Consider the following 24,584-nt stretch of genomic DNA (forward strand, 5'->3'; position numbering starts at 1 on the left):
AACTATTGCATAACCTTTATCACTTTAATTCTAGACTGAAAAATAATCTGGGTTAGTGTTGTAACACTGATGTGGTGTGTGTGTTTGTGTACATGATGATGATCTACTTTGTTGTTTTATTTTATTTCTTTACTTACAATTTCAGTTTAAGGTGGGTGGCACACCTTGCCGTACCAAGGCTAACGAATGTGACCTACCGGAGTTTTGCAATGGAAGCCATGCCTTGTGCCCTATTGATTTTTATATAATGAATGGCTACACCTGTAATAGTGGAAAGTCTTACTGCTATGGTGGCATTTGCCAGACCTATGATGCACAGTGCCAGGCTTTGCTTGGACCAGGTAAGTCCTTTATTCTTTTCTTTGCTAAAAGTTATGTGATTTTTTTTTCCATAGTAGGTAAAATCTGTAACCCTTTGGAGAGCTGCCAGTGATTTCACTTACCAGTGGCGGCTGGTGCTGAATCCCCCCCCCGGCAGGTTGGACAGGAAGGCGGTGATTCGTGCCTTACCTTTCGATGACGAGGCGGTGCTGGATCCTGGAAGCGGCTGTTTCTGCCCCTCCGCCCGCTGCTCCTCGCTCCATCTGGTGACGGGTCGCCAATTCTGACGGAACACTGGGGCCATGGCTTCTCCTCCTGGCCTAACAGGAAGTGGGTCCAAAGACTCCCTGGTCAAACGGGTCTCAGGACCCGCTTTCTGATTGCTGGGAGGAGCAGCAGGAAGACATTAGCCAATATTAATTCACCAATGCCACACAACTGGGTGGGCTGAGGGCGCAGTGCTTTGCGCCCCAAGCCTGCCCTTTTTTGAAGCCAATTAAAGCCTCAGGCTCTAATCATGTGCTTCTAAAAAGCAAAAAAACCCCATTGAAATCCATGCGTCTGGCACCCTGCGTTTATATTAGGGACCGGGAGCATGGATTGGGGGGGCGGCACCCCTGCTCCCCTAATGGAGCAGCCGCCACTGTCACCTACACTGGAGATTAAAGTGTCATTAAATCCAGACTATTAAAAAAATCTCTCATTACATACTGTATAACAAAGTGTGCATACTCACAAAGCCACTAAAGCATTTGTTTTGTGTAGAGTGAAATATACCTGGTTTACCCTGCCTTCAGCTGTCCCTCCCATCTTCTCCGTGTCCCCAGTGCAGCCTGAGATTGTGTAGACCAGCTGGTGTCCGCTACTGAGCATGCTCATATTTCAGTTCCCTTTTAAGCCCTTCATTTTGTCTTTTTTTTTTATCTGTGCACTCCATACAACTTTAGAGTCACATACGTGCAGTGGCATCTCCAGCTTTCATATTTAGGGGGGGCACATGGGGGGACAGGGACAAAAGTAGGGGGGCAACTATAAAATGCAAATTTATATATATATATATATATATATATATATATATATATATATATATATCTCCTGGGGCCCTTTACTACGATCCCACAACGGGCCCTTTCACATGTTCTGCAGTGAGCTCCCTTCCTACTGTATTGCCCCCCCCCGGGTGGCAGGAAACAAGAGATATAAGGGTCCAAAGCAGTGGGAGAACTATCAGGGTTGCAAAGGTTGTCTTGCCACCGGGCCCTGGTGTTCTGCCACTGTGGGGTTCACCAGCCTCCTCTTGCTGTCCTGTCCCTGCTATTGACTGCTCTGGTCTGGCATCTCTTGGAATTTACAGGTTGGTTCTCCTGTCCTAAGGACGGGAGAAGTCTGTTTTAGAGTCCTGGTGGAATCCTTCCTGCAACTCGCTCTTCTCCCTGCCAATGAGGATGCAGGGGAAGGAGGAGATCGGGCGGCCGTGTGAGCACTCGCATTATGCAGTGTCAGCGAGCAGAGGGAGGGGGGGAGGAATCACCCGCAGGAGCTGACTGGGGACGCTCTCCCTCTTAGACATTGCCTTTTTGTAAAAAAAAAATATATATATATTTTTTTTGGGGGGGGGCACATGGTGGGGCACAGCATAATGTTGGGGGGGTCAGGGCCCCCTCTTCCCCCCCCCCCCCCCTAGGGACGCCATTGCATATGTGGGTGTATACACAGTGGTGAACTACACCCCCCTCCTATCCTCCTCCTCCATGTCCTCCTATTGCTGGATGCCCTATGGAAGCAGGTTATAGTATGCTGATTGATTACATTCACTAAGAAACTCACAAAAAAATTAGTTTTAATATAAAATTATATTAAATATATCAATGTAATTGTGATTACCTGTAAAGTAAAAAAAAAAAAAAACCTTACATGCAGATGCCATCTGAACAAAATGAAAGCTGAGTCAATGAGCGTGAATGGCTATTCACCACCCAAACGGGCTCTGCATTGTTCTGGGTGTGAGATGGGAAGTCTCTGCTTCACACCTAGAACCCAGCACTGTGTACTGTATGTAGCTAAAGCTGCATGCAGGTTATTGAGTGCTTGGGGACACTGCAGCACTTTTAAGTACCCCCCCCCCAAAAAAAAAAAAAAACCTGCAAGACAAAGGCATAATGAGCTAGTAAGCATAGCATACTAGCTCATTATGAAATACTCACCTTAGATCGAAGCCCCTTCATCGCTCCCGGCACACTGCTCTGCCCGGCGACATGTCTCCCGGAGTTATTTCTGGGTATCGCGGGCTCCGACGCTGTGATTGGCTGGAGTCGCGATGACGTAACTCCCGTGCATGCACGCGGGAGCTGCCTGTAACGGCACATCAGCTGAAGCAGTGGCGCGAACGTGCCGTTGCTTCAGTGCGCGTGTGCCGATGACGTTGGCACATGCTGATACAGCGGATATCTCCTAAACCGTGCAGGTTTAGAAGATATCCAGGGTAGCTACAGGTGAGCCTTATTATAGGTTTACCTGTTGTGAAAAGTGGTCTGTAAGGATTTACAACCACTTTAATGAAGGAAATAGTTTGTTTGGAACGACTTGGGCCAAACAAACTATTTAAAGAGATAGGAAACATAGACATCAGTTTTAAGTGTTACTTAAGTGCAGTAGAGAACTGTCTCCTGCGTTGCCAGACAGGGCTATGCTGAGTGGCAGAGCTGCGTATATCTTAGAATTGGATGGACGGAAATACAAATCCTCTGGCAGGTAATACAGTTCTTGTGTATGTATATTATCTGTTTATTTAGCCGTTTGACTGGAGTTCAGCTTTAATTCATCTTATTTGTTGTGCCCACAGATAGCAGCCTGTCCACCAGTGGTGGCCCATCCCTAAGGGGCGCAGGGGTGCCGCCCCCTTAATCCATGCGCCTGGCCCCTAATCTACATGCAGGGAGCCAGACGCATGGATTCCAATGTTTTTTTTTTTTTTTTGAAGCACATGATTAGAGCCCGAGGCTCTAATTGGCTTCAAAAAAGGGTGGGCTCAGGGCGCAGAGCACTGCGCCCCCAAGCCTACCCAGTTGTGTGACAATAGTGAATTAAAATTTGCTATTGTCTTCCTGATTCTCCTCCCAGCCAATCAGGAAGCGGGTCCTGAGACACAATTGGCCAGGGAGTCTCAGGACACACTTCCTATTTGGCTGGGAGGAGAAGCAACAGCCCTGGAAGGAGATCTCCAGGGATGGCTCACCCGCAGCAACATCCAGCACTCCCCGGCTCAGACAGTGGAAGGAGGAGGAGGGGAGATGAGTATCATCCCGGCCCGGACTTGTCATCTGCCTCCTAAGGTAAGGAGGCCTCAGATCGCCACCTTCCCGTCCCTTCCCATGTAATTGTTTTGCCGCCCCCCCCCCCCCCCCCCCAAATATTGAGCACCAGCCGCGACTGCTGTCCACTGCTAGAAATGAACTGAACCCAATGATGTGAGGTTGCCGCCAAGTCTAACTGATAACAGAGACTGTAATCTGAGCTCTATGGCTGGTGCACTACTTTCGCAAATGTACTTTTAAAGTGGTTGTAAACCTCAGACATGAAATCTGAACAAAGCACTTCCCTCTATATATTGTATACTTGTCTCAATTATGAGCACTACGTGTCATTTCTGTCTGCTGCTTTGTTCCTCTGATATCAGCAAGAGTCACTTCTGACAAGTTTTCCTGACACCAAGAGAAAAATGGTGATGGGGGAGGGATCTCCAGCTGATTGACAGCCTCATTTCTGTACCTGTGTGCTGAGTGAGGGGGGGGGGGGTCTCTTCCCTCCAATCAGCTCTCAGAGCTCTCCTCACTGAGCTCTGCAGTGTGTAATTTCAACTCCCCACCCCCTTTTTTCTGACAGTTCAGACAAGTTAAAATTCTAGACTTTGAACGGGTGTAGAGAAGAGAAGGCTGCTGATAAACAGGTACAACTTATGTAGGAGGATGTGCTTCATCTCTGTATCACCTGAGGCGAATCACCTCACATAGTAAGGATTTACAACCACTTTAACACAAGATACATTCATTGCATTTGATGGGAATGTAAAATGTATTCCTGAGACTCTGAGAATGTCATGTTGAAAGTCACTTCTTCTGTATTAAATCAATGTCATTGCCTTCTGTACAGAGACAACAAAAGCACCGGATGCATGTTTCCAGGGTGTAAATGTACAGGGAACACAGTTCGGAAATTGTGGCATTGTGAATGGAAATTTCAAGAAATGTTTGGTTGCGTAAGTAACAGAAGAAAATGTTACGTCATACACGATCTTATACCTGCCAACAATTAAAACTACTAAAAAATATGTCTAGTGCTAGTTAGTCACATTCAGCTGGACCTTCTCTGTAATGTTGAAGATGTTCCGTAGCTTATCCAAGCCACTTCCTCAGTTTTAGGAGTACCTGCGTTTTGGGCGTTTGACCCTGAAAACGCAGGGCCCTAAATATGTGAGTATCACTTGGTAGAGCGCTCAGCCCTGTGCATCCGCAGCGTAATTCAGTCAGTCATAGACTTTGGTGGACTGCAGGCAGCAGGACCGGATGCTGCACCTGTGTCTCCTGGGTGCGTTAAAAAGCTGGGATTGGAGGCACCGGGGCCAAGTGAGCACAAACAAGAGTTTTCCCAGCACATTTATCATCTGGCCTGCAAAAAAAAAATTGCAACAAAAACAGGTTTTACTGCAAATCTACAGTATATAGAAGCCACGCTGCCTCATCAAGAGACCTCTGCAAAGTCCAATCCTAATCTAATCTTTAATTATGTAAACACAATATTTTATATTGCTGATATGTGCCTTCTGTACCATGTACTTGTATGAGGAAGTATCCTGTTCTCTTTGTATTGCTTCATTTGTGTGAAATCCCTGGTGTTCCTGCCAGTCCCTCTGCTTTCCAATTAAAAACTGACCTAGCTCAGCTTTAGCTGGCCTTAACAGGTTTCAGCCTCTACATGCCGATTACAGGATGTTCAGCCCAAACCAATACTGTCACGTGCACGGATGGTGGTCCGAGGCCTAGTCTTCTCATTCTTCTGGCCCCTGGCATCCCAGACCTCACCTGCCTCACATAGACTTTCAGCACGCTTAGGCTTAGGGGATTGCATGGGTCCAGCAGGGTACTCTGGAGTTGTGGACAGCATGGTCTTGGACACTTGAAATGCAATTACAACACTGACGTCAGAGCGGGTGTCAGAGACACCTTGGGCTGTTTCATGTGTGGGCAGCAGTTCGAATAACAAAGTTAGACAGACCAAGCACCTTGCCCATGGCTTCACCTCTTTGGACACAGTCCTGCACAATCAGCACAAAAGGTGCTAGAGAGCCCTCTCCTAACCGAAGGTATAGCACCAAGTAATTTACCGTTTGGAGTAGAAGCCCTGTGTCTAACCTTGGGGATGCAACACTAGCCCTCTCCACGGCAACAGGCAAGCGCAAGCTCCAAAAAGGCTGCTCCACGTGGTGTGCTGCTCACTTTTCACAACTTTTATAGTCCCACCCTGACACACCTTCTTCTTTTTGCACGGCAGCTAATCAGATAGCTCCCTCTGGCCTGAGGCCCACTTCTCTTTGGGATTCCTTGACCTGAGGCCTACCTTTTGAAGTTGCAACAGCTGATCCTGCTGTATGGCAGACGTCCAGCTCAGTTGCATGTGGTCTGCACATGCAGCCGGGTAGCAGCATCTGCATGCAGGGTGCAGGACGTCACAGGTTAATCAGCCCAAACCAATATTGTCGTGCACGGATGGTGGCCTGAGGCCTAGTTTTTCCTTCCTCCTGGGCCCTACATAGTTAAACCCCTCTTTAAGAGAATTCATGCACCTGGTCCACACCTTGACTTCAAGTGCCCAAATAGCCAGGATTGCACCAATAAGCACACCTTACTCTTCTTCCCAGGAATTGACTGTATAATGCCACGTACACATGAGCGGATTTCTCGTTCGGAAAAAGATATGACGGCTTTTCTGACGGGATTGCGTTCAAGTTTGCCTTGCATACACACGGTCACGCAAAACTTTGCTGAAATTACGACCATCAAGAACGGGGTGACGTACAACACTATGACGAGCCGAGAAAATGAAGTTCAATGGTTCCGAGCATGCGTCGAATTGTTTCCGAGCATGCGTAGGGATTTTGCGCGTCGGAATTGCCACAGACGATCGCATTTTCGGACAGGAACTTTTCCCGACCAAAAAAATTGAGAGCATGCTCTCAATCTTTTGCTGGCTGGAATTCCGCCAGTAAAAGACCGATGGAGCATACACACGGTCGCATTTTCCGACATAGAAACTCTCATCGGTCTTTTGCGGGCCGAAATTCCGAAAGTATGTACACGGCATTAGGCTGGCTTCCCATATATATATATGCAAACTGGATGCGGGTTCCCTCACATCCAATTCGCGTGACAGGTTCTCAATGGAGCCGGTTCACACAGGTCCGGGCGGCCACGGTCTGGATTGCAGAAGGGTGCTGTGCGTTTTTAGGTCTAGTTCAGGTGCGAATTTAGGAAAAAATTCAGACCTGAATCGCACCTGAACCGGTAAACAGACACGCACCGGACCCCAGGCATGAATCCGGCCCAACACTTCACTCCATCAAATTATAACACAAAGGCTTCTTGTTGCAATCAAACTTCTTTACTGGCATAAATCAACGACTAAAGTATAACAGTCCAAATACTGGCAAAAACACTCCCCAAATAATGGCTTAAAATAAATGTGTCTAGGCATTGGATCACTTGTGGCTCTTCATAGATTTTATCTTATTTGGCTCTACATCCCTTGGCTTGCAAGCTCCTACCACTGCCCAGTTCTTCCCAAAGGCGTTCATCGTTTACTTACTCGTTTTCTTCTAGGCCCGTTGTAATAGAAGGGGAGAGCATGAGCACCCTGAGCAGACCTTTCTTCTTTCTCTGATTCTCAGGTAGACACATAGGCGTGCGCACAGGGTTTGCCTAGACACACCCTAATCACCCCATGTGCATTAGCATTATCCAGGAGCAGCACCAGGTGGAAGGTTGGGGGTGCCAGTGGCCATTGTAAATGCCCCCATTATATTAAAATCTAGGTTCAACTTTAGGAACACGTTACACACATAAAAAGGGTGTATCGTAATATGCTCCCAATCAACTGGCTCTCACCACCAGAGCCCCCTTCCTGTGACAGCAGGTGGCACTTATGTGTGTTTGAGCTTTGGGGTGCATATCCTAATGCAATAGGCTGCGCACACCTATGGGTAGACAAGCCCTGAGGCCAATCTCCAGCAACCTTATATAGGGACACCCAAAAATCACTCCACCAGGAGGAGGAGCAACCATTAATGGAATTTCTACCCGCCTACACACCAGATGGGAGCACTGTTTAAACAGAATTTAGCATCAGCTACATATAGTATATGTGTAAGGGTCCTTCATTTGGGCAGCAGTTCCCCCAAAGCTGACTCTAGACCTGATCTGCTTCTTCTTGGATGGAATTTTCACCTACCTGTTGTTAGGGAGATCCTCTGCCATATGGTGTCCCATTCTTCCTAGCTTGAAGCCCACCTCCTCCATATTTCGCTGCCTAAAGCTTGTTACCCAGAATAAAGGAAGCGTTAAGTCCAGTTGCATTTTAAAGGCTTTACTGCTCAACTTCACTCCAGCACAACTCTTAAAGAGGACCTTCAGTTTATTAGGTAAGAAATGGGTACCCTACCCAGTCCCTCAAAAAAAAAAGAAGAAAACCCAATACAGACAGAGGTGGGAAAGAGGAGGACAATCAGAGTTACTTTACAGTAAAATTAACAATACTCAACTGACTAACAGAAGACCACAGTGCAGAACACTTTTCTTCCTTCTCATACAGTGGTCCCTCAAGTGCAGAACACTAAAATACTTCATCACACTATTGTAACTTCCCTAGATGTTACAGTCTTTTACCACTGATGTTCACACACAGGGTTTACCTTCCTCTCTCACAAAAGGGTGCTTCTCCTAAGGCCCTGAGACCAGTCTAAACCAAGCCACAGTGAGGATCAGGGGTGGCACGGTTTCTCTTTCTGTCCCCAACGTCCACACTGTCCACCCTGGCATTTCAGCCCTGCAAAAGGGGCTCTCTCAAGTCCAGCGCAGCACTACATTTTTGCTGATCAGGGGTGCCCAGCTTCCATTACCACCAAGAGCTCTGGACCCCACCCACAGCTGGCATGTAAAGGGCACCAACTCCACCCACTTCATCACTTATAAGGGGTAACAAGGAAAGAGCACTAACACCGGCCAACATACAGTCCTGTGTTCAGACAGCAGTATGGGGACTTTCCATTCCCGGAACAAACGTCAGTGGGGCTGAGCAGTGCTCAGCCATTCAGATGAAGCTTTGTATTTTATCAATGAATACAAGGCCTCCTCTGATTGGCTGAGGTGGAAATTGTGACATCATCTGCCTGCCTCCCCACCAAACTTCCTCTAATGTTCTCAGTGCTCAGCCTGACTCCATTCTGTTCTAGGATATGTTCTAGGATATGGGGTGGGGTGGGAAGTCCACATCCCGCTGCCAGCACACAGCGCTGTATATTGTATGTAGGTGATGCTACATATAGTTTATACAGCGCTCCCAGAGGGTGCGTTTGTTAGTAAAGGAAATAGTTTGTTTGGACCAGCTTGGCCCAAGCAGACTATTTAAAGTCATAGTAAATCTGGAGATAAGCTTTAAGGAGCATTGCTCCAGCTGGCTGCTCATGGAATGGTTTTGTTCCAGCTCATTCAAATGTAGTATGACAAATTGGTAGCCAATTTTTGCAATGATTGCTGTTCAGCCTGTGTTTTATGGCAACAACATTTTTTTAATGGGGTAGGGAAATGCAGATTTATTTTGATTATTTATTATTATTTTTTTTATACTTTGTTTATTCAAAATTTTGGTGTTTCAAACCGAAATTGACCTGTAGCATAATCTGTTTTTGGCATGGTCTTTGTTTTGTTCCTTGACAATTTAGATTAGGTTACTGATCAATGCCTATAAATTGATTTGTGGAAGGCAAGTTGGCGATCAACTAGAAAAATGGTAATACATGGGGCAACTAACTGAGGCTTTTGATTGATTTTTGATTTTGATTGACTGATAGACATGAGCACCGTCCATGGGAAGAGGACACATGCTCCCCTATACCTAGAAGCACTATTATGGAGCAAAGAGTAATGGGGTATATACATCCAAATCGGAGGAAGGGTTTAGGAATTACAGCTCTTAAGAATAGCTACCTTTTTTCAAGAGACCAAAAGTAATTGGACAATTAAATCAAAAGCTGTTTCATGGCCAGGTGTGGGCTACTCCTTTGTTATTTCTTCATCAATTAAGCAGGTAAAAGGTCTTAAGTTGATTCTAATGCCGATTACAGATGATCGGAATTTCTGACAACAAATGTTCGATGTGAGCTTGTTGTCGGAAATTCCAACCATGTGTAGGCTCCACCGGACATTTGCTGTCGGAATTTCCGACAACAACTGTTTGAGAGCAGGTTCTCAAATTTTCCGACAACAAGACTTGTTGGAAAATCTGAGCGTGTGTACACAATTCTGATGCACAAAAGTCCACGCATGCTCAGAATCAAGCAGAAGATCCGCATTGGCTATTGAACTTAATTTTTCTCGGCTCGTCGTACGTGTTGTACGTCACCGCGTTCTTGGCGTTCGGAATTTCTGACAACATTTGTGTGACCGTGTGTATGCAAGACAAGTTTGAGCCAACATCCGTCGGAAAAAAATCCACGGTTTGGTTGTCAGAATGTCCGATCGTCTGTACGCGGCATAAGTGTGGTATTTGGAATCTATTGCTGTGAACCTACATCATGCGTTCATAAGAGGTGTCCATGCAAATTAAACAGGCCATTTTAAGGCTTCAAAAACTAAACAAATCCATCAGAGAGATAGCAGCAACATTAGGAGTGGCCAAATCAACAGTTTGGTACATTCTGAGGAAAGAAGAATGCACTGGTAAGCTCAACATAAAAAGGTCTGGACGTCCACGGAAGACACCAGTGGTGAATGATCGCAGGATCCTCTCTATTTTAAAGAAAAACCCATTCACAACATCTAGACAATTGAAGGACACTCTCCAGGAGGTGGGCGTATCATTGTCAAAGTCAACAATCAAGAGAAGCCTTCACAAGAGCAAATACAGAGGGTTCACCACAAGGTGCAAACCATTCATAAACCTGAAGAATAGAAAAGCCAGATAAGACATTGCCAAAAAACATTTATAAAAAAACAGACCAGTTCTGGAAAAGCATTCTTTGGATGGATGAAACTAAGATGAATTTGTATCAGAATGATGGGAAGAAAAAAGTGTGGAGGAGGCTTGGAACAGCTCATGATCCAAAGCACACAACGTCATCTGTAAAACATGGTGGAGCTTGCAGTGTGATGGCATGAACATGCATGGCTTCCAGTGGCACTGGGTCATTGGTGTTTATTGATGATGTGACAGAAGTCAGAAGCAGCCGGATGAATTCTGCAGTGTTTTAGAGATATACTGTCAGCCCAGATTCAGCCAAATGCAGCAAAGTTGATTGGACGGAGTTTCACAGTACAGATGGACAATGATCCAAAACACACTGCAAAAGTAACCCAGGAGCTTTTGAGGGAAAAGAAGTGGAGTATTCTGCAATGGTTGAGTCAATCACCTGATCTCAATCCAATTGAGCATGCATTTCACTTGCTGAGGGCAAAACTAAAGGCAGAAAGACCCACAAGCAAAGAACAACTGAAGACAGCTGCAGTTAGAGCCTGGAAAGCATCAGAAAGGAGGAAACCCAGTCTTTGGTAATGTCCATGGGTTCCAGACTTCAGGCAGTCATTGCCAGTAAAGTATTTTCAGCAACATATTAAAAATGAATGTCAGTATTACATTGTATATCCCTATATGTTGCGGTCGTTCAGGTGCTTATCTAATAGTTTCTTAAAACTATCAATGCACCCCGCTGTAACCACCGCCTGTGGAAGGGAATTCCACTTCCTTGCCGCTCTTACAGTAAAGAACCCTCTACATAGTTTAAGGTTAAACCTCTTTTCTTCTAATTTTAATGAGTGGCCACGAGTTTTGTTAAACTCCCTTCTGCGAAAAAGTTTTATCCCTATTGTGGAGTCACCAGTATGGTATTTGTATATTGAAATCATATCCCCTCTCAAGCGTCTCTTCTCCAGAGAGAATAAGTTCAGTGCTCGCAACCTTTCCTCATAACTAATATCCTCCAGACCCTTTATTAGCTTTGTTGCCCTTCTTTGTACTCGCTCCATTTCCAGTACATCCTTCCTGAGGACTGGTGCCCAGAACTGGACAGCATACTCCAGGTGCGGCTGGACCAGAGTCTTGTAGAGTGGGAGAATTATTGTTTTATCTCTGGAGTTAATCCCCTTTTTATTGCATGCCAATATTCTGTTTGCTTTGTTAGCAGCAGCTTGGCATTGCATGCCATTGCTGAACCTATCATCTGGCTTGGACTACTGTAACTGTGTATGCTGTATACTATACCTGGCTGATACTGGAGTCAAGCCACCAGACAGTTGCAAATCAGTGGTCATGCTGTCAGACAAGTTTTTTTTGGTTGGATATTCAACACAGAAAAACTAAATATAACGTAATGTAATATATAAAATAATGATTATACAGAATTGTCACACATACATCACCCTCTCTAACATTTACAATACGGTATGATTTTACTGTGGATATTTAAAGATACAGAGCCCCAAATACCAACCCATTGGCTACATAGTGACATTTTTCCAATACTTCTAAATGGGTTAAAAAAAAAAATTCTCCCATTGGACCAATACGTTTACAATGCAGGTGTGTCATACACACCCCTCTCTATGATATCTTACAATATGGTCACATTTTACTGTGGAAATTTAAAGATACAGAGCCCCAAATACCAACCCATTGGTTACATAGTGACATTTTTGCATAATTGCAAATTGGGTTAAAAAAAGTTTCTCCCATTGGACCAATACGTTTACAATGCAGATGTGTCATACACACCCCCCTCTATGATTTCTTACAATACGGTAAGATTTTACTGTGGAAATTTAAAGATACAGAGCCCCAAATACCAACCCATTGGTTACATAGTGACATAATTGCAATATTTCAAATTGGGTTCAAAACCAATTCTCCCATTGGACCAATACGTTTACAATGCAGATGTGTCATACACACCCCTCTCTATGATATCCTACAATACGGTAAGATTTTACTGTGGAAATTTAAAGATACAGAGCCCCAAATACCAACCCATTGGTTACATAGTGACATAATTGCAATATTTCAAATTGGGTTCAAAACCAATTCTCCCATTGGACCAATACGTTTACAATGCAGATGTGTCATACACACCCCTCTCTATGATATCCTACAATACGGTAAGATTTTACTGTGGAAATTTAAAGATACAGAGCCCCAAATACCAACCCATTGGTTACATAGTGACATCTTTTTAAACCCATTTAGAAGTATTGGAAAAATGTCAGTTTGTAGCCAATGGGTTGGTATTTGGGGCTCTGTATCTTTAAATTTCCACAGTAAAATCATACTGTATTGTAAGAAATCATAGAGGGGGGGTGTGTATGACACATCTGCATTGTAAACGTATTGGTCCAATGGGAGAATTTTTTTGAACCCATTTAGAAGTATTGGAAAAATGTCACTATGTAGCCTATGGGTTGATATTTGGGGCTCTGTATCTTTAAATTTCCACAGTAAAATTTTACCGTATTGTAAGATATCATAGAGGGGGGTGTGTATGACACATCTGCATTGTAAACGTATTGGTCCAATGGGAGAATTGGTTTTGAACCCATTTAGAAGTATTGGAAAAATGTCAGTTTGTAGCCAATGGGTTGGTATTTGGGGCTCTGTATCTTTAAATTAACACAGTAAAATCTTACCGTATTATAAGATATCATAGAGAGGGGTGTGTATGACACATCTGCATTGTAAACGTATTGGTCCAATGGGAAAAAAATTTTTGAACCCAATTTGAAATATTGCAATTATGTCACTATGTAGCCAATGGGTTGATATTTGGGGCTCTGTATCTTTAAATTTCCACAGTAAAATTTTACCGTATTGTAAGATATCATAGAGGGGGGTGTGTATGACACATCTGCATTGTAAACGTATTGGTCCAATGGGAGAATTGGTTTTGAACCCATTTAGAAGTATTGGAAAAATGTCACTATGTAGCCAATGGGTTGGTATTTGGGGCTCTGTATCCTTAAATTTCCACAGTAAAATCTTACCGTATTATATGATATCATAGAGGGGGGTGTGTATGACACATCTGCATTGTAAACGTATTGGTCCAATGGGAAAAAAAAATTTTAACCCAATTTGAAATATTGCAAAAATGTCACTTTGTAACCAATGGATTGGTATTTGGGGCTCTGTATCTTTAAATTTCCACAGTAAATTCATACCGTATTATAAGATATCATAGAGGGGGGGTGTGTATGACACATCTGCATTGTAAACGTATTGATCCAATGGGAGAATTGGTTTTGAACCCAATTTGAAATATTGCAATTATGTCACTATGTAGCCAATGGGTTGATATTTGGGGCTCTGTATCTTAAATTTCCACAGTAAAATCATACCGTATTGTAAATGTTAGAGAGGGTGATGTAACATATAATATAATGATTATACAGAGCTGTCACACATCCATTATGTTATATTTAGTTTTTGTGTGTTTAAAATCCAACCAAAAAATACTCGTCTGATAGCAAGACCACTGATTTGCAACTGTCTGATGACTTGACTTCAGTTGGCTGATGACCCTGGGAGCTGGAATTCACAGCAGTAGATACCACTGGTTCAGTGTTCTCCCCTTGCTTCCAGGTCCCGTGCTGAGTGGCTGGCCTGATGCATTGTGAACACAGGAGGTTGGCTGCTTGGCACAGACACCATTTGGAGAATGCTTTGCATTTCCTGAATGATTGCAAAACATTTTCTGATTGGATGAAGTGAAGAACATGATGTCACTGCCCCGCCTCTCCACCTCCATTTATGCAGAATATGCAAGCCGATCTCTGAATGGTGCCTAGTGCCTTCTGTATTCAGTAAGCAGAAGTCTAGCCACTTGGCATGGAACCCATAAGCAAGAGGAGATCACTGGAGTAGCAGGGTCTTCTTCAGTGATTTTTCAACCTCCAGGGGCATTGGCCAGGTATGTTATATACAGTATATAGTAACATTGGTTCAAGCTGGACCAATGTTACTATGTATAATATAGTCATGCCTGGAATTATTCCTTAACATTATCTGACTAAGAAATTATCTTTTTCTGCAATATACAAAGTGTTGACTTGCGAGAGCCATGTAATAGTTGTCTTCTGTGTTCTTTCCACAGGGACAGTCTGTGTGGAAAACTGCAGTGTACAGGAAATTTTAATAGGAGCCGGCCTACCAGCTACATTGTTTACAATATAGGAGGTTTGCAATGTACCGGGGTAGACTTCAACCTAGGTACTGATGTACCTGACCCGGGACTGGTACATCAGGGGACAGCCTGTGGGACGGACATGGTAAATGGCCTTTGTAATGTGTTTTCTAATTTTGCATTGTTGTAGAAGGTAAAGAGGAACTTCAGAACCTTTCATAGCTTTCCTCTCCCCCCAGCTTGCTCACATTTACACTACATATTCCTTCTAGGTAACCTTCCTTTCTGACTCACAGCATTATCTCTTTACCAGGTCACCTCACCTTCCTCTCACAGGAAATTCCTCCTATGTCACCTCACCTTCCTCTCACAGGAAATTCCTCCTATGTCACCTCACCTTCCACTCACAGGAAATTCCTCCTATGTCACCTCACCTTCCACTCACAGGAAATTCCTCCTATGTCACCTCACCTTCCTCTCACAGGAAATTCCTCCTATGTCACCTCACCTTCCACTCACAGGAAATTCCTCCTATGTCACCTCAACTTTCACTCACAGGAAATTCCTCTTATGTCACCTCACCTTCCTCTCACAGGAAATTCCTCTTATGTCACCTCAACTTCCTCTCACAGGAAATTCCTCTTATGTCACCTCACCTTCCACTCACAGGAAATTCCTCTTATGTCACCTCACCTTCCTCTCACAGGAAATTCCTCTTATGTCACCTCACCTTCCTCACACAGGAAATTCCTCTTATGTCACCTCACCTTCCACTCACAAGATATCCCTCTTATGTCAGCTCACCTTCCACTCACAGAAAATTCCTCTTATGTCACCTCACCTTCCACTCACAGGAAATTCCTCTTATGTCACCTCACCTTCCACTCACAAGATATCCCTCCTATGTCACCTCACCTTCCACTCACAGGATATCCCTCTTATGTCACCTCACCTTCCAGTCACAGGGCATACCTCTTATGTCACCTCACCTTCCACTCACAGGGCATCCCTCTTATGTCACCTCACCTTCCAGTCACAGGGCATACCTCTTATGTCACCTCACCTTCCACTCACAGGGCATCCCTCTTATGTCACCTCACCTTCCAGTCACAGGATATCTCTCCTATGTCACCTCACCTTCCACTCACAGGAAATTCCTCATATGTCACCTCACCTTCCACTCACAAGATATCCCTCCTATGTCACCTCACCTTCCACTCACAAGATATCCCTCCTACGTCACCTCACCTTCCACTCACAGGAAATTCCTCTTATGTCACCTCACCTTCCACTCACAAGATATCCCTCCTATGTCACCTCACCTTCCACTCACAGGATATCCCTCTTATGTCACCTCACCTTCCACTCACAGGATATCCCTCTTATGTCACCTCACCTTCCACTCACAGGAAATTCCTCATATGTCACCTCACCTTCCTCTCACAGGAAATTCCTCCTATGTCACCTCACCTTCCACTCACAGGGCATCCTTCCTATGTCACCTCACCTTCTACTCACAGGGCATCCTTCCTATGTCACCTCACCTTCCACTCACAGGAAATTCCTCTTATGTCACCTCAACTTCCACTCACAGGAAATCCCTCCTATGTCACCTCACCTTCCACTCACAAGATATCCCTCCTATGTCACCTCACCTTCCGCTCACAAGATATCCCTCCTATGTCACCTCACCTTCCACTCACAGGAAATTCCTCTTATGTCACCTCACCTTCCACTCACAAGATATCCCTCCTATGTCACCTCACCTTCCACTCACAAGATATCCCTCCTATGTCACCTCACCTTCCACTCACAGGATATCCCTCTTATGTCACCTCACCCCCCACTCACAGGATATCCCTCTTATGTCACCTCACCTTCCACTCACAGGGCATCCCTCCTATGTCAACCCACCTTCTACTCACAAGATATCCCTCTTATGTCACCTCACCTTCCACTCACAAGATATCCCTCTTATGTTACCTCACCCCCCACTCACAGGATATCCCTCTTATGTCACCTCACCTTCCACTCACAGGGCATCCCTCCTATGTCACCTCACCTTCCACTCATAGGGCATCCCTCTTATGTCACCTCACCTTCCACTCACAGGATATCCCTCTTATGTCACCTCACCTTCCTCTCACAGGAAATTCCTCCTATGTCACCTCACCTTCCACTCACAGGGCATCCTTCCTATGTCACCTCACCTTCCACTCACAGGAAATTCCTCTTATGTCACCTCACCTTCCACTCACAAGATATCCCTCATATGTCACCTCACCTTCCACTCACAGGGCATCCTTCCTATGTCACCTCACCTTCCACTCACAGGAAATTCCTCCTATGTCACCTCACCTTCCACTCACAGGATATCCCTCCTATGTCACCTCACCTTCCACTCACAAGATATCCCTCCTATGTCACCTCACCTTCCACTCACAGGGCATCCCTCTTATGTCACCTCACCTTCCACTCACAGGCCATACCTGAGCCTTAACCACCTGAACCCCTTCCTGCTTCCTAGAACATCACTCTCAGGTCACTTCACTACCTCCCTCTTCTGCTCTGCCCCTCGCTATCTGCACACTAATCCTCACAGGCTTAACCGCTTTGTAAACATGTACACTTTTCTAGCATTAAAAAAAAAAAAAAAAAAGAATGGCAGTCTACAATAAAACTGGCCATAGATGCCTACAAGCTGAACAAAAAAAAACAAAAGAAATTGATTATATTCCTCTATCCAAACAAGCTAAGTGGATGAATTCCCCCCGCCGGGACATTGTTTTTTAACAACAGCCCTCTCCACTGTCATAATACACTCATCAGCAGCGTCTAATCGACAAACTTTCTCCAGCATGTTCCTTCAACAAAAGTTGGTCTGACTATTGACTTCTGTCGAATGGGGACAGCCACATACACACTGAAATTCGTCTGGTCCTTATTGACCCATGGGCATTTTGATCTGGTTTTGGCCAGCTTTAGTTCCTAATGCTGGATACACATTATACAACTTTTGTTGTTCAATGTCCTTTATGCCGTGTACACACGACCGGACTTTACGGCATACTTGGTCCTGTGGACCGAAGTCCGTCGGACGAATCAATCGTGTGTGGGCTCCAGCGGACTTTTTTCCCTCAAAAGTTCGACGGACCTAGAAATTAAACATGTTTCAAATCTTTTCGACGGACTGGAGTCTGGTCGAAAAGTCCGCTCGTCTGTATGCTAGTCCGACGGACAAAAAAAACGACGCTAGGGCAGCTATTGGCTACTGGCTATGAACTTCCTTGTTTTAGTCCGGTCATACGTCATCACGTACGAATCCGTTGGACTTTGGTTGATCGTGTGTAGGCAAGTCCGTTCATTCGGAAAGTCCGTCGTAAAGTCTGTCGAAATGTCCGCTGGACAAAGTCTGCCGAAAAGTTCACTCGTGTGTACGCGGCATTAGCTTTACCTTCAACTACAGTATGTAGTACAAGGGGTGGCCTGATTGCATACAATTTGAAAGTGTTAAGGTTTGACCTCATGTTATATGGTTTTGGTAAATCTAAAGGAAAGTTGTACAAGAATATTTTATAGAAAAGTTGTGTATAGTGTGTAGCCAGCTTAAAGGTTTTTTGCCACACGCAGACGGGACATCACAACCACCGCTTTCACAGGCATTTGACTTTTTTATGCCTCTAAACGCCCCTCAATGTTATCCTATGTTTTTATGCACATCTAGGCGTTTATAGGCATTTAGAGGTAGGAGGTAGAAAAAACTCATCACTTGTGCATTCAGAAGAGGAGCGTTTGAGCGGAAAAAACGGCGAACGTGCATTAACCCAGATGGCAAGGATAACTTTCCAAAAATTTGTGACAGTGTTGAATTGTAAGTCTTGTTAACTTGCTGCACATTTTCACTGGCACGTTGTACACTTGCAGAGCACTTGAAGCACAAGTTCTAGTTGACACTTTTCCAGTTTGCAGCAAATTTGTGTGCCAAGTCTCTACCAAGAGCAAAGTCGCAGTGGTGAGCCTACAGCAAGAGCTCTGCAAGTCTACAGCATGAAAATTCAGCCACAGTGACCCCCTGTGGTGGGATGACTATTGCACAACATAACTGGACCAGAACTTGCAGCAGACTTGCAGAATGTTTGGAAAGAAAGTTGATCTGGAGTCATTCAATGCAGACTTGCTGCAATTGTGCAACAAACTTCTGAAGCTTGGCAAGTCTAGCAAGAGCTTAGCAAGTCGTTTTCAAACTTGCAGCTCAATTGCTTGCTATCTGGGAACGCTACATGTGTTTAGGCATGATCGTGCACTTGTGCGCTAATGCTTTCTAATGGGCAGCATAGATTAATATACAGTAAAACCTTGGACTGCGAACATAATTTATTCCAGAAACATGCTTGTAATCCAAAGCACTCTTATATCAAAGAAAATTTTCCTATAAGAAATAATGGAAACTCAAATGATTCATTCCACAACAATTTAGTTATAAGCACTTCAGATTATAGTCCATATAAAAATATTATAATAATGTGATAGGTTGTATAAATGGAAGCCTCCACAAGGGGATTAGAAGCAAAATCCAGAAGGAGCTCCAGAGTATAAAAGAGAAGAGAGGCGCCTCTAAGTGTAGCAATATGGTTACATTTAATGAAGGTACAACATTTAGAAACTCACATGGTTGATGATTAAAAGAGGCACATCTAAATATGCAGGCATCTGGGGTAAAGCTGTCCACAGAGACCATCCTCCTCACTGGCCGCTCTCACTGCTGTCAGTCTACAATAGTGACCGGGAAGACTACCCTGCAGTAGTGCGATCTGAAAGCATGGCTTGAACCGCTCGTGGAGCGCAGCGTGGATGGGACGACGTCTATGGTGGTGAGGAGGACAGTCTATGTGGACAGCTTTACCCCGGATGCCTGCATACTTAGATGTGTCTGTTTTAATCATCAACCATGTGAGTTGCTGAATGTTGTACCTTCATTAAATGTAACCATATTGCTACACTTAGAGGCGCCTCTCTTCTCTTTTATACCCAGTTGTGACATGACGCTACTTGTATATCTGGACATCGCTTGTTTATCAAGTCAGAATGTATTTAAAAATGTTGCTTGTCTTGCAAAACGCTCTCAAACTAAGTTACTCTCAAACCAAGGTTTTACTGTAATACAATAGACTGCATTAATGCCAAACCCATAAATTTGCGTAAAAACGTGCATGCAAAATGTGGCTTTGGGCTTGTTTTTAAGCTGCATTTTCCTCCCCCGGAGTAAGAGCGTCCTGGCAGTGCCGGATTTATAAGGTGGTAAAAGGGGCAATTGCCCTGGGCCCCCTTGAACAGCAGTGTTGAAGATGTGTGTATTATCCCAGGCTCCCTTAATCCCGCAATACAAAAGTGTCCTAGTGCTAATATAGAATAGTATATGGGTGGCTGCAAACAAATTATCATGTTCCCACAACTACAAAAATTCTATATAGTGACAAATATCTGGTTGCGCCTACCGATTTTGGTAATCTTAATTTCCTTTCAACTGAGTTCATTCACAAAAACTCGGTGATTAACAAATAAACCAAAATAATAAGCAAATATCATTATAAATCTTAAAGTCATCTTTTCACACAATACAACATAAAGCTGGCTACACATTATACAAAATTCTTGAACAACTTTCCTTTAGATTTACCAAAAATCCATATAATATGAGGCCAAACCTCAACACTTTCAAATCGTATGCAATCAGGCAGGCCCTTGTACTATGTAATTGAAGGTAAATCTAAAGGAAATTGAACAAAAAAACAATTAATGTGTAACTAGCTTTAAGCAAGAATGCAATGGTCTAACTTCTGTGTTTTTGCTGCCAAATTTTAATTCCTGTGTTCCTGATTAGGCCTGTGTCAACTATCAATGTGTGAATGCCACTGCGCTGGGATTCAACTGTGACATCAAAGGGAAATGTTCTGACCATGGGGTGAGTATGGTGTGCTATTGTCAGCTAATACTATTTTCTGTGTCCTAGTATTGTTGCTCTTTTTGCTGTAATTGTCAGCAGAGTCATGTCCATTCTACAAGCCAGCTTCTTCCACAATGCCGTACAATGAGCCAACATACACAGTGATCATAACGATCATATACAGTAAATGCATGCAAGGAGCAACAGGAGTGATAACCCTGCAGGTAGAACCATGTATATGCATGTACAGGGTTTTTTTTCCAGCCGGAAAGCAGGGGAATGCAGTGTTGCCACCTCCAGCACTGAATGTATGTAATGATAAGGGGTGCTGGGATGGGCTGGAGGGTCTATTAATGATGGCTACTTGGGGATCTATTGTTGCTGGAGCGGATCTATTTTTTTTACTTAGCACCACTAAATGATACTTGGCTGTGTATTTTCTAAAATGGGCGGTACTGGGAGTTGGGTAGGGGGTGGAACCAAGGAATGGTGCTCAGAGGTGGGTAGGGGGTGGAACCAAGGAATGGTGCTCAGAGGTGGGTAGGGGGTGGAACCAAGTAATGGTGCTCAGAGGTGGGTAGGGGGTGGAACCAAGGAACGGTGCTCAGAGGTGGGTAGGGGGTGGAACCAAGGAACGGTGCTCAGAGGTGGGTAGGGGGTGGAACCAAGGAATGGTGCTCAGAGGTGGGTAGGGGGTGGAACCAAGGAATGGTGCTCAGAGGTGGGTAGGGGGTGGAACCAAGGAATGGTGCTCAGAGGTGGGTATGGGGCGGAGACAAGAAGTGACTCAGAAGTAGGGAGGTCCTGCACCTATTCTCTGAGAAAAAAAAGCCCTGTGCATGTAGGGTTAGGCATAGTTTCTACCTGTTAAATCTGGGGTCTCCAAACTGTCTAAACAAAGGGCCAGTTTAGACTTCACGGGGGCCAGGCTGTGGCCATTGGAAGTAGAGTCCTGCCATCAGTGAGAGTAAACAATGCCCCATTTTTTGTGTCAGTGAGAGGTATTGTGTCCCATCATTGGTGTCATTGGGTGGGAAGAATCATGCCCCATTGTTTGTGTCACTGGTAAGAATTGTGCCCGGTCATTGAAAGGAACTGTGCCCCTTCGTTAGTGTCAGGAGGGGGATCTATGCCTCATTGTTGGGTCAGAGAATTAAATATTGCCCCAAGGGCCAGATGAAGGCAAGCCTCGGGCTGCAGTTTGGAGACCACTGTGTTAAAGCCTTCCTTGTGTAGAATATAAGTTAATCACTAGGGGGATAACCTCTGGGGGAATCGAGGATGGAAAAGATTCTGGAGGTACAGTCCCTTGAAAAAATATTCATACTCCTGGAAATTTTCCACATTTTGTCATATTACAACCAAAAACGTAAATGTATTTTATTGGGATTTTATGTGATAGACCAACACCAAGTGGCACATAATTGTGAAGTCGAAGGAAAATGATAAATGGTTTTCTAAATAAATATGTGAAAAGTGTGGCGTGCATTTGTATTCAGCCCCCCTTTACTCAGATACTCCTAACTAGAATCTAATGGAACCAATTGCCTTCAGAAGTCACCTAATTAGTAAATAGAATCCACCTGTGTGTAATTTAATCTCAGGATAAATACAGCTGTTCTGTGAAGCCCTCAAAGGTTTGTTAGAGAACCTTAGTGAATAAACAGCATCATAAAGGCCAAGGAACACACCAGACAGGTCAGGTATAAAATTGTGGAGAAGTTTAAAGCAGGGTTAGGTTAAAAAAAAATATTTTCCCAAGCTTTGAACATCTCACTGAGCACTGTGCAATCCATCATCTGAAAATGGAAAGGGTATGGCACAAATGCAAACCTACCAAAACCTGACCGTCCACCTAAACTGACAGGCCGGGTAAGGAGAGCATTAATCAGAGAAGCAGCCAAGAGGTCCATGGTAACTCTGGAGGAGCTGCAGAGATCCACAGCTCAGAATCTGTCCAAAGGCAACTATAAGTCATACACTCCACAAATCTGGTCCTTATGGAAGAGTGTTGAATGAAAGCCATAAGAAGTCCAGTTTGCAGTTTGCGAGAAGCCATGTGGAGGACACAGCAAACATGTGGAAGAAGGTGCTCTGGTCAGATGAGACTATGTAACTTTTTGGACTAAAAGAAAAACACTATGTGTGGCAGAAAACTAACACTGCACATCACCCTGAACACACCATCCCCACCGTGAAACATGCTGTGGGGATGCTTTTCTTCAGCAGAGACAGGGAAACTGGTCAGAGTTGATGGGAAGATAAATGAATCCAAATACAGGGCAATCTTGGAAGAAAAAAAGTCTGCAAAAGACTTGAGACTGGGGCGGAGGTTCACCTTCCAGCAGGACAACGACCCTAAACATACAGCCAGAGCTACAATGGAATGGTTTAGATCAAAGCATATTCATGTGTTAGAATGGTCCAGTCAAAGTCCAGACCTAAATCCAATTAAGAATCTGTGGCAAGACTTGAAAGACATGTTCACAGACGCTCTCCATCCAATCTGACAGAGTTTGAGCTATTTTGCAAAGAAGAATCGGCAAAAATGTCACTCTCTAGATGTGCAAAGCTGGTAGAGACATCCCCAAAAAGACTTACGGCTGTAATTGCAGTGAAAGGGGGTTCTACAAAGTATTGACTCAGGGGGGCTGAATACAAATGCACACCACACTTTTCACATATTTATTTGTAAAAAAATTTGAAAACCATTTATCATCTTCCTTCCACTTCACAATTATGTGCCACTTTGTGTTGGTCTATCATATAAAATCCCAATAAAATACATTTATATTTTTAGTTGTAAAATGACAAAATGTGGAGAATTTCAATGGGGTATGAATACTTTTTCAAGGCACTGTAGATGATGGACTCAACAATAGAATGCAATTGCCAAGCTGCACCAAGCAAGGCCAGCAGACTATTAACATGCTGTAAAAGGGTATTTACTCAAGAGATAAAACTATAGTTCTACCACTTTATAAACCTCTGGTTTGGCCTCATCTTGAGTATGCTGTTTAGTTCTGGTCATCAATCCTCTTGAAGGATGTGCTGGAATTGGAGGGAGTCCAGAGAAGGGCAACAAAGCTAATAATGGGGCTGGTGGACCTCAGCTATGAGGAATGGCTACAAACATTCAACTTGTTCTCCCTGGAGAAGAGACACTTAAGACGAGATAAGATCACAATATACAAATATCTTAATGGCGATTTTAGCATTGGGAGAAAACTATTCAGGCTCAGATCGCTTAAGAAGATGTGTAGCCACTCAATGAAGTAATGCAGTTTGACCCTAAACTGTGTAAGAGGTTATTTACTGTCAGAAAGGTAAGAATGTGGAACTCCCTTCCACAGCTGGTGGTGCCAGCGGGGAAATGTTGCTAAATGTAAAAATGTTTTATATATGGGCATCTTAGCGAACACAATATAGAAGGATAAGGGAAATAGTAGGGAAATAGTAGTGACACACACACAAACTGGATAGTCTGGCATCTTTAGTCAACCTTACCAACTAATTCTAGCTGACATCTAGCTGAGAAGGGCAACCAAACTGATAAGAGGCATGGAGGAGCTCAGCTATGTGGAAAGATTAGAGGAACTGAATATATTCCCTCTTGAGAACAGGAGATTAAGGGGGGATATGATCACCATGTATAAATATATAAGGGGTCCATATAGTGAACGTGGTGTTGAGTTATTCACAGAGGACAAGGGGGCACTCTTTACATCTAGAGGAAAAGAGATTTCATCTCCAAATACAGGAAAGGTTTCTTCACAGTAAGAGCTGTGAAAATGTGGAATAGACTCCCTCCAGAGGTGGTTCTGGCCAGCTCAGTAGATTGCTTTAAGAAAGGCCTATATTCTTTCCTAAATGTACATAATATAACTG

General features: G+C 44.1%; 1 protein-coding gene across 1 annotated transcript in view; it reads left to right on the plus strand.

Moving 5' to 3' along the window:
* Window positions 1-24,584, plus strand: part of LOC141106654 (disintegrin and metalloproteinase domain-containing protein 9-like) — a 125,065-nt gene that overhangs the window by 77,906 nt on the left and 22,575 nt on the right. The window contains exons 14-17 of the mRNA XM_073597598.1: window positions 146-341; window positions 4,471-4,576; window positions 14,723-14,897; window positions 20,634-20,714. Of these exons, the coding sequence (XP_073453699.1) occupies window positions 146-341; window positions 4,471-4,576; window positions 14,723-14,897; window positions 20,634-20,714 (558 nt within the window). The remainder of the gene's footprint in view (window positions 1-145; window positions 342-4,470; window positions 4,577-14,722; window positions 14,898-20,633; window positions 20,715-24,584) is intronic.

The sequence above is a fragment of the Aquarana catesbeiana genome, linkage group LG08, assembly GCF_042186555.1.
Source record: "Aquarana catesbeiana isolate 2022-GZ linkage group LG08, ASM4218655v1, whole genome shotgun sequence".
In the NCBI taxonomy this organism is placed as follows: Eukaryota; Metazoa; Chordata; class Amphibia; order Anura; family Ranidae; genus Aquarana; species Aquarana catesbeiana.